At 46.4% G+C, this 13,618-nt stretch overlaps 1 protein-coding gene across 3 annotated transcripts; it reads left to right on the top strand.

Moving 5' to 3' along the window:
- Positions 1-263: 263 nt before the first annotated feature.
- Positions 264-12,241, top strand: hbp1 (HMG-box transcription factor 1). 3 transcript variants are annotated; one of them, XM_060060231.1, is made up of 11 exons: positions 264-399; positions 1,757-1,935; positions 2,241-2,421; positions 3,613-3,733; positions 5,240-5,354; positions 6,073-6,188; positions 6,692-6,848; positions 7,314-7,458; positions 8,428-8,715; positions 9,238-9,379; positions 11,009-12,241. In XM_060060231.1, exons 2-11 carry the CDS (start codon positions 1,863-1,865, stop codon positions 11,024-11,026), a joined length of 1,356 nt encoding a protein of 451 aa, XP_059916214.1. In that variant the 5' UTR covers positions 264-399; positions 1,757-1,862; the 3' UTR covers positions 11,027-12,241. The 3 variants fall into 3 exon arrangements, with proteins under 3 accessions (XP_059916214.1, XP_059916215.1, XP_059916216.1); XM_060060232.1 differs by lacking the exon at positions 264-399 and adding an exon at positions 477-498; XM_060060233.1 differs by lacking the exon at positions 264-399 and having other exon boundaries at positions 11,021-12,241.
- Positions 12,242-13,618: the final 1,377 nt, after the last annotated feature.

Raw genomic sequence — 13,618 nt, 5'->3', positions numbered from 1 at the left:
CATTCATTCATCAAGTCATGCAGCCATTGATTCATGATTGCGAATAGAAAATGCAAACTGTAGGCTCTTGATATTTAAGAGCTTAGCCAAGCTTAACATGGCAAGTAATGAGGCCTTGAGCATTTCATACAAAGTACAAAACGCAAGTATTGTTCTTGTTTTGCCAATCAGCTGTGACTGGATTGTAACAGACGTGTACTTTCACCCAGATCGACCAATGAAAATTTCATCAACAAACCAAGCCGCGCCCTCCGCTGCTTTATCGCTGCTCTACACCAATGGAAACGAGAGCTCATCGCTACTGACGGTTTCATCCGCCAATGGATTTCCTTATTTGGCAATGTTCATTACCCACCCACCGAAAGAAAGCAAGAGAGTTAGTTGATCGCGACAGTTTTGGTAAGTGTTAAGTTATCTACTTGATTTCAAAGTAACGCACGGATCAAAATCGTATAATCGATCATTATTATACGGAGCTTTACCGCACGATTCGAGAATGTATGTCTAGCGGAGTTGTCATGCACGTATTAAATGTCGAATGACAGATTGTGCTTGACTGTTTTTTTTTTTTCATTGTGACGTGTGTTTTGGTTGTATCAATCGAAAAGACAGCGATCGCCCTGCGCTACGAAACATTCCAACTTTAATAGGGTGATTGGTGGCGTTATGGGTTCTGGAATGTGCGTTTGGACGATTGCAACTCATTCATTTATTTGAACAGGCAACATAGGTTGCGTCATGCCTGAACTTGTTGACATTCTTTTGTTTACCATGTAGGCTTCAGTGCCTTTGCGTTCTCCTGCAGAACGACCTACTACCGTGTTGTAACACTTTGCTTTGCATCCATCTATTGTCTTACACGGTTGAATTGGCATGATTTTAGAATGTAATTTTAAGCAAAAATGATTGACCTTATGCATCAGACACTTATTTAAAACATCAAAGCAAAATGACCCTTTGAATTTGTTCAAGTATCCAATGGTTTATGAGTATGGATAACGTTTTAGGTTACCTTGTGCATTTAATCCATGTAGCCCTTTATAACCTAGGTATTGTTTTGATAGACAGAGGTCGGTGGGCTACGTTCCCGGAATGTCTACATTTTTATACAAAGCAAAAACGATTGGTTGTCAACTACTTTTAGACTCCGGGATTTTTTTATTTGGTATTGAATGTGTTTAACACAATCAATCTGTTGTTTTTGTTACGCAGTAGTGAATGAATGAGCGATAGTGCGCATGCGCGAACGAAGTCTTTTAGTTTATAAACAAGCCCTGTACGCAATTGGCCACGTGACTGTTCTTGCACAGGGTTTCTCTGTTTCTTTCAAAGACAAAAGGTTATCTCGACCCTCCGCATGTGTCATACACATTTTCCGAAATATGACATTTGTTTCTGATGCATGTCATTTGATATTTGAAGAACAAATAACGCCGTCGTCTTTAACGAACGCGTGCGAACAAAATCAAAACAGAACAGAAACAACCCCAAAGAAGTTATGGTATTTTGTAGGCCTACTTGTAGGCCTCAACAATGTTATAGGATTTATATAGACTATAGTAAAATATTTCATTGGATATTGTTGGATATCATTTTATGTCTTTGATTATCATAATTTATGTGATTTTGTATACTTGTGTATCATCAAAAAATTAAAGATCAGTTATATTGCCATGTGACCTGGAATTGACCTGAGCATGATGTAGTCGTCCTACTTCATCAGTTCAATCCTTCCGATGTTTTGTTTCCCCTACAGCCAGGCCAGCTTGGGATGCGTAATGTAACGCAGAAACGACAGCACATCTGACCTAGAACACGTGTGGAAAAAGGCAAACAAAAGAAAAGAGAAAAGCAGAGCAACAATGGACGAGTCCTTTGACCCACTAAAGTGCACGGAGGAGCTTCCCTCTTCCCCAGGGTGCAACATGGATTTCGGTAATTTTTCCCATTTGCCCTCCCTCACCATGTACCAGATATAATAATAATAATAATAATAATAACAATACATTTAATTTAAAGGTGCCTTTCTCAGCAATCAAGGACACCGTACAAAGATACACCAAAGTCCTTAAAAAGAAACAACAATAAGATAAAGAAATCATAAAAACAATAGTGAGAGACAAAGCAATCGTCCTCAGATGGAAGAGGCCGTTTTAGAACAGATGTGTTTTGAGTTTCAGATCAGACAATATTTGACAATGAGCATGTTAAACAGAAGGAGGCTATGTCTGTGTGTGCAGACGACATGCCGGAGCTCCAGGAGGTGGACGAGGACAGGAGGTCCTCGGAGATGTTCCGGGTGGGGGCGGGGGTCTCGCACCAGGAGTTGGGCACCTCCCCCAGCAACAACTGGCTGGCGGAGCTCGCCAACATAGCAACCAGCCCCCAGAGCCCCCTCCTCAAAGACGCCCCCCACAAGAGGTGAGTTTGCCCGTCCCGCTAGGAGTTAGCCCTGGTTAAAGCGGCAGTAGGGCTTTGTGCATCGTGATGTCGCATCATCAGATCAGACAAGTAGCTCAGGAGGTAGAGCGGGTCGTCTGGTAACCACAAGGTTGCTGGTTCGATCCCCGGCTCCTCCTAGCTGAGTGGCGAGGTGTCCCTGAGCAAGGCACCTCACCCTGACTGTTGGCTCCCGACGAGCTGGCTGTCGCCTTTGCGTGGCTGACTCCGCCGTCGGTGTGTGAATGAGTGCGTTAATGGTGAATGTGAGGCGATATTGTAAAGCGCTTTGGGTGGCCAATGGTTAGAAAATGCGCTATATAAATGTGGCCCATTTACATTTACATTTACATAATGGCCGCCTCTATTTCGGAAGCGTAGGAGTGTTGGTTATTATGTTTGTCATCTTTTTTTGGTCATTGTTTAGTAATTAATCGGGATTGATTTGTCATTATGGGGTGAAATTGTTGTGTTTCGAAAACGACCAGAGCGTTTCTCATGCAAGACTTGGCAGAACAACGTTTTTTGTTGCATTGGTTGCGGTAGATTTATGTTGATTTAAAGATTTTAAATGACTACAGCTTTCTCAAGTCATCACAAAATGGCGCCAAAAAAAATCCCATGATGCTTTCTATTTTATAATACCTATATGTAAGATTTGCTATCCGTAGCTATCTCTAGTCTAGATGTTTTAAACACTCTACTGCCCAACCCCCGGCCTCTCCCAACTCATTCCAAACCTCACCCTTAAAAAACAGCAGTTTGTTGACCTTACAATGATATTTCTGTACTCTGCTACAGAGTCGGAGCAATGAACCTAGATCCCTGTGGCCTTGAATTTGCATTTAGTCGACAGGACAGAAATAGTTTTAAAACAAATTCAGACAAACAAAGGCCGGCTATTGTACCTTTTTTAGGCTCAGGGCTATCTGAGCATCATCATTCATTTCTTTTAACCCAGTAAGATATGAATCACCTGTTTGTCTTGGGGACATGACAAAAACACTTGGGGTGGGGACGGGTGGCGTGTGATGATGTTCTTGGCGCAATACATACATATACCGCTCTGCCTATCAGAAGAACGTTATCCACGGTCGCACGAATCCCTATAAACGTTACCTATTTTGTGAGTCTTATCTTTTGTGTTTTTTTATTCAATCCACGTTGTTTCAGATCGTCCCCGGTCCACATCTTCGGCAGCAGCAACAGTTTACATTCCTACGCCCGCCCGCCGCTGGCCAGCAGCGCCCCCACCCCGTCGAGGATGCACCTGCGAGACCGCCGACGCGTCAGGGTAATGAGACACACACACACCCCGTCCCTCTATAGTCTGTAGACGCGTCAGGGTAATGAGACGCACACCCCCCGTCCCTCTATAGTCTGTAGACGCGTCAGGGTAATGAGACACACACACCCCGTCCCTCTATAGTCTGTAGACGCGTCAGGGTAATGAGACACACACACCCCGTCCCTCTATAGTCTGTAGACGCGTCAGGGTAATGAGACGCACACACACCCCGTCCCTCTATAGTCTGTAGACGCGTCAGGGTAATGAGACACACACACCCCGTCCCTCTATAGTCTGTAGACGCGTCAGGGTAATGAGACACACACACCCCGTCCCTCTATAGTCTGTAGACGCGTCAGGGTAATGAGACACACACACACCCCGTCCCTCTATAGTCTGTAGACGCGTCAGGGTAATGAGACACACACCCCGTCCCTCTATAGTCTGTAGACGCGTCAGGGTAATGAGACGCACACCCCCCGTCCCTCTATAGTCTGTAGACGCGTCAGGGTAATGAGACGCACACACCCCGTCCCTCTATAGTCTGTAGACGCGTCAGGGTAATGAGACGCACACACCCCGTCCCTCTATAGTCTGTAGACGCGTCAGGGTAATGAGACGCACACACCCCGTCCCTCTATAGTCTGTAGACGCGTCAGGGTAATGAGACACACACACCCCCCGTCCCTCTATAGTCTGTAGACGCGTCAGGGTAATGAGACACACACACCCCGTCCCTCTATAGTCTGTAGACGCGTCAGGGTAATGAGACACACACCCCCCGTCCCTCTATAGTCTGTAGACGCGTCGGGGTAATGAGACACACCCCCCCCGTCCCTCTATAGTCTGTAGACGCGTCAGGGTAATGAGACGCACACCCCCCGTCCCTCTATAGTCTGTAGACGCGTCAGGGTAATGAGACACACACACCCCCCGTCCCTCTATAGTCTGTAGACGCGTCAGGGTAATGAGACGCACCGCCATCCGTCCCTCTGTTGGTTACTCTGTAGTCGGGTCAGCAGTTCCTCAGGAGGTAGAGTCCGTCGACTGACAACCAGGAGGTTGCTGGTTTTATCCCTGACGCCTCTTGTTTCGGAGGCGTCAGGACGGCTCATGACGAAAGGTTGACTCCGCCGTTGGTATGTGCATGAATGGGTGGATGCGACGCGGTAACTGCGCTTTGAGTGGCCCCCGGTTAGAAAAGCGCTGTCTAAATGGAATCCATTTACCATTTAGGTAGCAGATGGTTTTATCCAAATAAACATCCCATTTATAATTTTAGGATGTCAATGAAATGATGTCAGTAAGCCCCCTCGCCATGTATTCATATATATTCTTATCCATGTACATTAAATTTACATTGCATACCGTACACTGCATCCCATCCACAACCCATAGCGGCTGCTTCATACTGAGTGTCTCAAGTCGTGTGTCCCAGTTGACTTGTCACGTTGGATACAAATATCAAGGTAAAAGAATGACAACAGAGTTCACGTCCCTGATCCGGAACAGGCCAGCAGTGAGTCTGAGTCCGGGGTCTTCTCCATGTCCTCGTCGTTCTCAGACGACGAAGACATGGCCTGGTCCCGCTCCTGGCCCTCCACGTCCTGGCATTGCTTCCTGAAAGGTAAACTGTTCAGAGTATGGGAGCACACGAGGGGAGCACACGAGGGGAGCACACGAGGGGAGCACACGAGGGGAGCACACGAGGGGAGCACACGAGGGGAGCACACGGGGGGAGCACACGAGGGGAGCACACGAGGGGAGCACACGGGGGGAGCACACGAGGGGAGCACACGGGGGGAGCACACGAGGGGAGCACACGAGGGGAGCACACGAGGGGAGCACACGAGGGGAGCACACGAGGGGAGCACACGAGGGGAACCCACACACACACATTGCACACAGTAGTATTTGATGTTGTTGATTCAAGACTAACTCTAACCCTGTTTATCATAGGGTTAGTGTAAAACCCTACGATAAAACTGTAAAAGCCTTAGTAGGTATATAGCTAATAAAAAAACAGCAAAAATACAAAGTGAGAGAATAAGAGCGAGAAACGTTTAAAGTGGAAGTGTGCCGGTGTAATCATACTTGCATTATCAGAATCCGGTGATGGACATTGAATTAACATTGTGCAACAACGCGCATATACAGATGATGTCAACACATGCAATCCAAGTTTGTAAAGATGAACAAAAAGAAAAATTGATGGATGGATCTCAATCCCGAACGCGCTTCACAACAGTCCCACCAACTCCCTGCTCCTTCTGTACAGCGCGACGCAGTGATTCCGCTGTGCGTCTTCCGCTGTGTGTTGACGTCTCCTCGGTTCGTCTCCGCAGGCACCCGTCTGCGCTTCCACCGCGGCTCCAACGTGGAGTGGCAGGACGCCGACGACCTCCGAGACTCTGATGACGACTCCGACGACGAGTCCATGATGGTGTGCACCTCCCTCAAGGTGCGCACGCACGAGCACGCACACACACACGCGTGCGTGCGTGCGCGCGCGCGCGCATGCGCACGCACGCACGCAAGACACATACAGACACGGACACGGGGGCACGCACGACACACTCACTCACTCCCTCCATCATTAACCCTTACTCACTCACTCACTCACTCACTCACTCACTTACTCACTCACTCACTCACTCACTCACTCACTCACTCACTCACTCACTCACTCACTCACTCACTCACTCACTCACTCACTCACTCACTCACTCACACACACTCACTCACTCCATCATTAACCCTTACTCACTCACTCACACACACTCACTCACTCACTCACTCACTCACTCACTCACTCACTCACTCACTCACTCACTCACTCACTCACTCACTCACTCACTACTGTGCTATTCCATGCAATGATTGTGTCTATTTTATAACAACAACGTGCAGTGGTTGATTGTGAACCTATGAGATGCTGAACGCGATGGTCCTCGTGTTGTCCAGAGCTACGGGTCGGAGGGGCTCCGGTTGGTGGACCACGAGGAGGCCGTGTCTGTGGCCCAGGTGGTGCTCAAACTGACCTTTGACCCCGGCTCAACCACCAACGGCCTTTTAACGGCGGAATGTCGACTGGACCACCCGTTTTTTGTCAAAAATAAAGGTAGAAAAATGCACGAATAAGATGGTATTGGTAGTTTGCTTTTATTGAGATTTGTTCGAAACCTATAGGAAACACAGAGTATGCATGGCAAGTGCATTATTACAGATCTATATTATATCATATGCATATGTTTTTTTGCCCCGCATCCAATCTCTTTCCCACCATCGTTCAGTATGCAGGACGCAATCATTCTATTTTTTGTTTACCAAATATCTGCAGGGGGGTCGGCTGCAGCCGCCCATCGCTAATTCTCTCTCTCTCTCTCGCTCTCGCTCGCTCTCTCTCTCTCTCTCTCCATCTCTCTCTGTCTCTCTCTCTCGCTCTCGCTCTTGCTCTCTCTCTCTGTCTCTCTCTCTCTCTGTGTCTGTCTCTGTCTCTCTCTCTGTGTCTGTCTCTCTCTCTCTCTCTCTCTCTCTCTCTCTCTCTCTCTCTCTGTGTCCGTCTCTGTCTCTCTCTCTCTCTCAGGGTGGGCTTCCTTCTACCCCAGCCTCACCGTGGTGCATCATGGGATCCCCTGCTATGAGATGCAGGTGGGTGACCTGTGTCTCCCCCCCAACCACCCGGATGCCATTAACTGCGACGACTCGGTGGTCTTCGACACTTTCAGGAGGTATGCTACCCTCCTTACAAACGTGATCTAGCAGCCTGGCTGTTGCCAGACCGAGCTCAACCATGGGTTGCACGCTGGTCTGAGGAGGCTGCTGTCATTCTCTCTAGCACAAGAGGCGCGATCAACGGGCCGGGTTCAAACGACGCTATACGCAATTGGCTGCTTGCCGTCGCTTCCCTGTGTCGTCATTGTGTTAAACCAGCCAATAGCGCGCCAGGGGGAAAAAGCCAGCTTGTTGATTGGCTCCCGCAAAAGCGTATCGGAAGCAGAAAGAAATGTCTTGCTCTTCTCCAGACCCTCCCGCGGGGCGAATTCAAATCGTCGGCAGAATGGGCGGGGGGCACCCAGTCTAGCGATCTAGCGCACTCGTAAAAAAAACGTAACACGGTTAAACAGGTCATGATTTCAGCATGCAGACGGTCAAGTACATGTGGTTTGTTCTATATGGGTCACGCCGTTGGCCTGTAGAGTAAAAGCAGACCTGACTATATTTAGACGCCAGCTAAACAAGAGACAACGGGAGATGCCTAAATAAACAGGGAAGTGACAGTGATCAAGCAGAACTTCAACGTGACTACGGAAGTTATAAAGTGAAGATCATGACGCTGTTCGCTTGTTATTGGGCAGATTCAATATGTGTATGTATCTTTCGACTACATAATGATGTGCCTATGTTATTCTCATTGGAGTGAATGACTGTCTACAGCATTTAATAAACATTGCCTACACATGAGCCTATTCCCACTTACTGTATTGGAATAGCATTTAATTTCCACATGCCTAATTCAACTTTGGAGAGGGTGCACGAAAAGACAGTCCAGAGTGGTCAGGGTTTGGACTCAGGGTTTGGACTCCCAGTGGGAAGGGAATGGTCTTTAACCCCAGATGTCGGCAGCCTTCTACAGCGTGCCTGTATACCTGATCCCTAGCTGCTCCTCAATAACCATGACCACGTCTCTCCTCTTGCAGTTATGACTTCACCCCGCTGGACTCCTCAGCCGTGTACGTGTTGAGCAACATGGCTCGCCAGCGCAGGACCTCCCAGTCCAGCGGGGGCGCTGTGAGCCCAGACTGTGATAAGTTTGAGGGCTCCGCCTCCCCCCAGTCCTCCAACAGCAAATCAGGCAGGGGCCAGACTTCAGGGACGGCCGTTGTTGCCGTGCCCACAAAATGCAAGCGGCCAATGAATGCATTCATGCTCTTCGCTAAGAAGTACAGAGTGGAGTACACCCAGATGTATCCCGGCAAGGATAACAGGTGTGTGTTCTTCCCGCGTCGCCATGGTAACGGTGAATCCGTTGGACACGGGGACGTGGCAGAAAGGTAGACAAGGGTGCTGTGATTAAGATTCAAGAGTTCTAAAGAGAGCAGAAGAGAACGTTCTGAAACTAAACTAACCCAAAGAAACTTCCCCTCCATCTCTGCTAATAGACGACACTGTGGCACTGTGCAACACATAGCATTTTGTTCTTTTACAGAACAGCATAATAATAATGTTGGTATTCGATTCCTGGTATTCTGATTTTTACACCATTTTAGCCTTATTTCGATTCAATTAAATAATGGCTATATATAGCCATTATCAAGACCTGTTAGAAATCAGACTCGGAAAATGCTTCACTGCCAGCCAGGTAATCCTCCACTTCGGGGAAATTTGTACTATGAACCCAAACGAGATGCTAAAATGCACCCGTTCAGGTTATCAAGGTAGAAAAGAAGCCCTTGGTTGCGGTGAGGGGATCACCGGTAATAACAGCGCTCTCCTCCGACGTCACGCAGAGCCATCAGCGTGATCCTGGGGGACAAGTGGAAGAAGATGAAGAGCGAGGAGCGGAGGATGTACACCCTGGAGGCCAAGGTCCTGGCCGAGGAGCAGAAGCGCCTCAACCCGGACTGCTGGAAGCGCAAGAGGACCAACTCGGTGCGTGAGCCCCTGCTTCTAGATTGGCCCCTGATGGGGGGCCTCTTTGTGGCGCTCTTCCACCGGCGGGTACGGTTCGGACCCAGCACGCCTCAGCCAATTAGGGAGGGCGTGGTATAGCCCAGCTCAGTTACGGCTGGCGTTCCCATCGCTGACAGTACCCTTTGTGGTAGGGCGGGGTTTGAGCCGGACGGCGATAGCCGCGGCAGCTACGTAAGCATCGTGACCTCATAGCAGCCTGACGCAGTGTAAACTGCTGGAAAAAAAAAAAACACACAATAAATGTCCAACAAGGATGTCAAACTTTTGCGCAACATTTTCTTCAATAAATCGAAAGCTTTCGCCGTTGTACACAGAACCTTGCGGGTACTGCGTTTGTTTTTTATTAACCCCCCCCTGTCGCACGGAACTGACGATTCTGTCGACCGATCGAGTACACCGACGGAGGAGAACTGCAGGCGAGTGCGGCTCAATGGGGCTCAGTCCGGATAACGCCCACTTTTGGCGGTGGAAACGCGATCCGTGCCGCGCCTTTGCAGACTGAACTAGGGCCCGACCGATTTATCGGCCTGCCGATTTAATCGGCCGATTATAGCCTTTTTGAAAATAATCGGCATCGGCCAAAAAGACGCCGATTACAACCGATTATTATTATTTATTTTTTTATATAAATGTTATTGCGATTAGTATCCTGCAGATTGCGCTCCTACTCGCCTTGCTAACTAACAACTTTAGCTGGAGTAAAAAAGAGGAGATTGAATTTTACCGTACAACATGAAAGCACGCTCGCTCAGGCAGCTGCGCGCTCACCTCACCAATGTACACAAGGCGCGTTGTTTGAGCATGTTGTGCCTGTTTTTCTTTAGGTCCCAGGCCATGTTAATTTGTTATACTGTAGACTCTAACGGTGAGACCATACTGCTCAGCACGCACGTGTTAGTCACTGCTCACGAGCGCAGCACATTGGGAGTTAGTTATTTATTTTACATTTTACATTACACTAATTTTTGACTGTAAATGTATTCTAAAACACTCAAAGATTCTGCATTCAATTCACATATTCGTCAAAAGTGTTTAAAGTATATTTAAGGTATCAAAAACTACGTTTTATGTTTGTTTGTTTTTTTTGTTTTTTTTTATAATCGGCCGATTAAATCGTAATCGTAATTTTTCTCTGAAAATAATCGGCATCGGCATCGGCACTCAAAAATCAATATCGGTCGGGCCCTAGACTGAACAGAGCCACACCCTCCGATGGAAATGCGCCCTTTAGGATAGGAGTCGTGTTTGTTGACTGGGCCTCGTCTGCCGTTCTTTTATTTGTGTTCTATATATTCTGGTTTCAATTGGATGCTACCGTTTTTAATCATGCCACCAGACACCATCTTATCATCTGTTTATTGTCGCCTTGCGACAATAAATAACTTTTCCATTCAATTAAAATGTGTTTGTATACCACTTAATCCCAGTTAGTCGCAAAGGATTTAGGAAGGGCACAAGAAAATAAATATTTATTTTTATTGTGAAACAATAGACAGACATTGCCAGCTCCATGTAACTTCGATCTAATTACACTCGAAGGTAATTTATGAACTGGTACTTTCTTCCTTTGCTTCTCTTCTCCGCCAGGGCTCCCAGCAGACCTAGATGACCCCCACCGCCTGCTCAGGTGTTTCTGGTGTGATACGGAGGAAAAGCCCTTTAGATACACGCCGCTTAAAGCCTGAACACAGCTCTGCGCCCGCATTGATGAGTTACAACTGTGATGCAGAACGTATACATGCATTTTATAACCTTTGCAAAGAATACATTATAGAGACAACCTTTAAGGGAAAGAAAACGGCAACATTGATTACAGAATATATCCCCAAACTGTAAAATGTAATCTCATCACTAACAGTGCTACTATTTTCCTATAACTTTTTAGGTCAGATATGCCTTTGTTTTACGTCCTTTTTTAAAATAATGGATCTGCTTCTATATATTTCCAGATATTTCATACTACTCAGAGATAAACATGTGGATATGTGGTGCTACGCTCAGTGTAGGCTGAGCAATCTTTAAAACAGCGAGTGTCCATAATTGTAAAATAATAGTATAATACTATATTTTGCAACACTTTCTTCTTCCTCTAGCCTCTGCCTCATTTTGAGGAACAATCCACAGATTGGTCAATTTTTTCATGGATAAATGTTGTAATGCAGTGAATAATAAGCAATTAAACGTCGGTCAGTTGTGTGTGTATGTGTGTGTGTGTGTGTGTGTGTGTGTGTGTGGATGTGCCTGCCTGCCTTGACTTGCCATCCCCTTCCTTCCCACTGGGCTAAACCATGAATGGGCCTTGAGGGGGGGGGGGGGGGTGTGCAGGGGAGAGGAGGTAGAACACACACACACACACACACACACACACATACCCACATACACACACTTACTTGCTTACAAACACATACCCACACATGTATATATATATATATATACACACACACACATACTTACTTACATACACACTTACCTGCTTACAGACACACACTTACTTACACACACACAAGTAAACACGTACATCATCAGTAAATCAGGGCCGGGCCTCACTGTAAGTGTTTAATTTTTATTGCACTTTATATAAATATGTAATCTAACATTTACAGCCATGGTATGCTCGAGGAAACCATTTGTATGATATGGTATATGATATGTATCTCGATTCGATATTTGACATGCTCGTGGTGAAGCGGCCGTGCTCTGCTTGCGGGTTTGTTTGAGTTTATACTGCTTTGTTGATAATGTACAGGTTTCACATACACCCATCCACCTCTTGCACAGAATACCCCTTGTATTATAATATAAATACATTTTTAAAATTGGCATTCGACTTCAGGTCAGCCTGCATTGTGTTATTATTCTTGGACTATTTGCTCACTGTCTTTGTAGTAGGCCTACTAGCATTCCAGTAAGTGGGAGATAAGGATACGGCAGCGCTCACATTGACATATTAGCCACGGACCCCCATCAGTAACGTTTTCCTGCTTTAATAAATATTTTTTGTTTTATTCAGGTATAGGCATGTCATCTATTTACTAAGATGGGTTGCCGTGGTCTTCAGTGGTCTTTATTCGTGATTATTTATTACGCGATCGACAGAGGGCGCCAAAGCTCCACTGTAATTTACACTCCATGGAGACTTCATGGAGCAGGTTATTTACAACGTTCAGCGCCAATACGCCATTCATTTCGGATGCGCAGAGCGTCTGACTGCATCCACATCAACGGCACCCATGCTTGTCACTGCCAGGTGGGGAGGGGAACCTCAAACTATTTTACTCGTATGCCAGTGACAATATGAAGGATGCCCTATCCGAATATAACATACAAGTTAAACATGTGGTTGTGCTTATAGTGAAGGAGCATTCATGGGCCAACAAGAAAGACCTTTTTACGAATGAATCATCGTGTTGCAATTCATATTCATTGTTCAGAAGTTTTGACCAAAAGCTTCCGGCCTATAGCGATTACGTTTATGTTTTCATTATTCAACCATGGCACGCCATAGCCTATACTTTATCATTGTATGGTTTTCTAGGACAACTTTAAAGAGCCTCCAAGGCCTCATTTGCAATACACCCATCTGTTCCAACGCTTTGAAAAGGATACAAAATACAGTTAAATAAATAAAAAAAATGATTAATGATTAACACCATTCACAGGGTTTGAAGAATGTAAATCAAATTTGACCATCTGGAACGAGACTCAACTATTATAATTAGGAGTCAGAGTGTTAATCTCGAAAGATTTCAGTTTCGTTATCTTGGCGATACTTCTGGCGATGAGCCATAATCGCAGGTGTGCTTTTGGACCACACTTCACAGATCCACACCGTGTGTGTGATGTCATGTGCCGTTTGGGATTTTTCCTGGGAATGTCGTCACCGACACCGCGTAGGTAACATCCATAACACTGCTAATGCACATGGGAGGGCTTTCATAAATGGGCCGTATAGGCCACCTCAGTCACTGTTGTGTAGCTTCGTTCTGCGATTGATAATAATAACCAGACATTAATTTACGTGAACATCTTGGGAGATTATTCATTTAAATACGCAAATGAATATATTACAGATTGGTCTCTGGCACTGTGACATCAACTTGTCAGCGAATAGCCGCGGGAGAGAGAGGGCTGACACCCACGGCTTGCTGAGAATGAGCAAACACAATGAAACCAAAGGATGCAAGCTGCATACTGTGA

The sequence above is a fragment of the Gadus macrocephalus genome, chromosome 9 (assembly GCF_031168955.1).
Source record: "Gadus macrocephalus chromosome 9, ASM3116895v1".
NCBI lineage: Eukaryota > Metazoa > Chordata > Actinopteri > Gadiformes > Gadidae > Gadus > Gadus macrocephalus.
The sequence above is the reverse complement of the archived record's forward strand: the minus strand, read 5'-3'. Positions and strand labels throughout refer to the sequence as shown.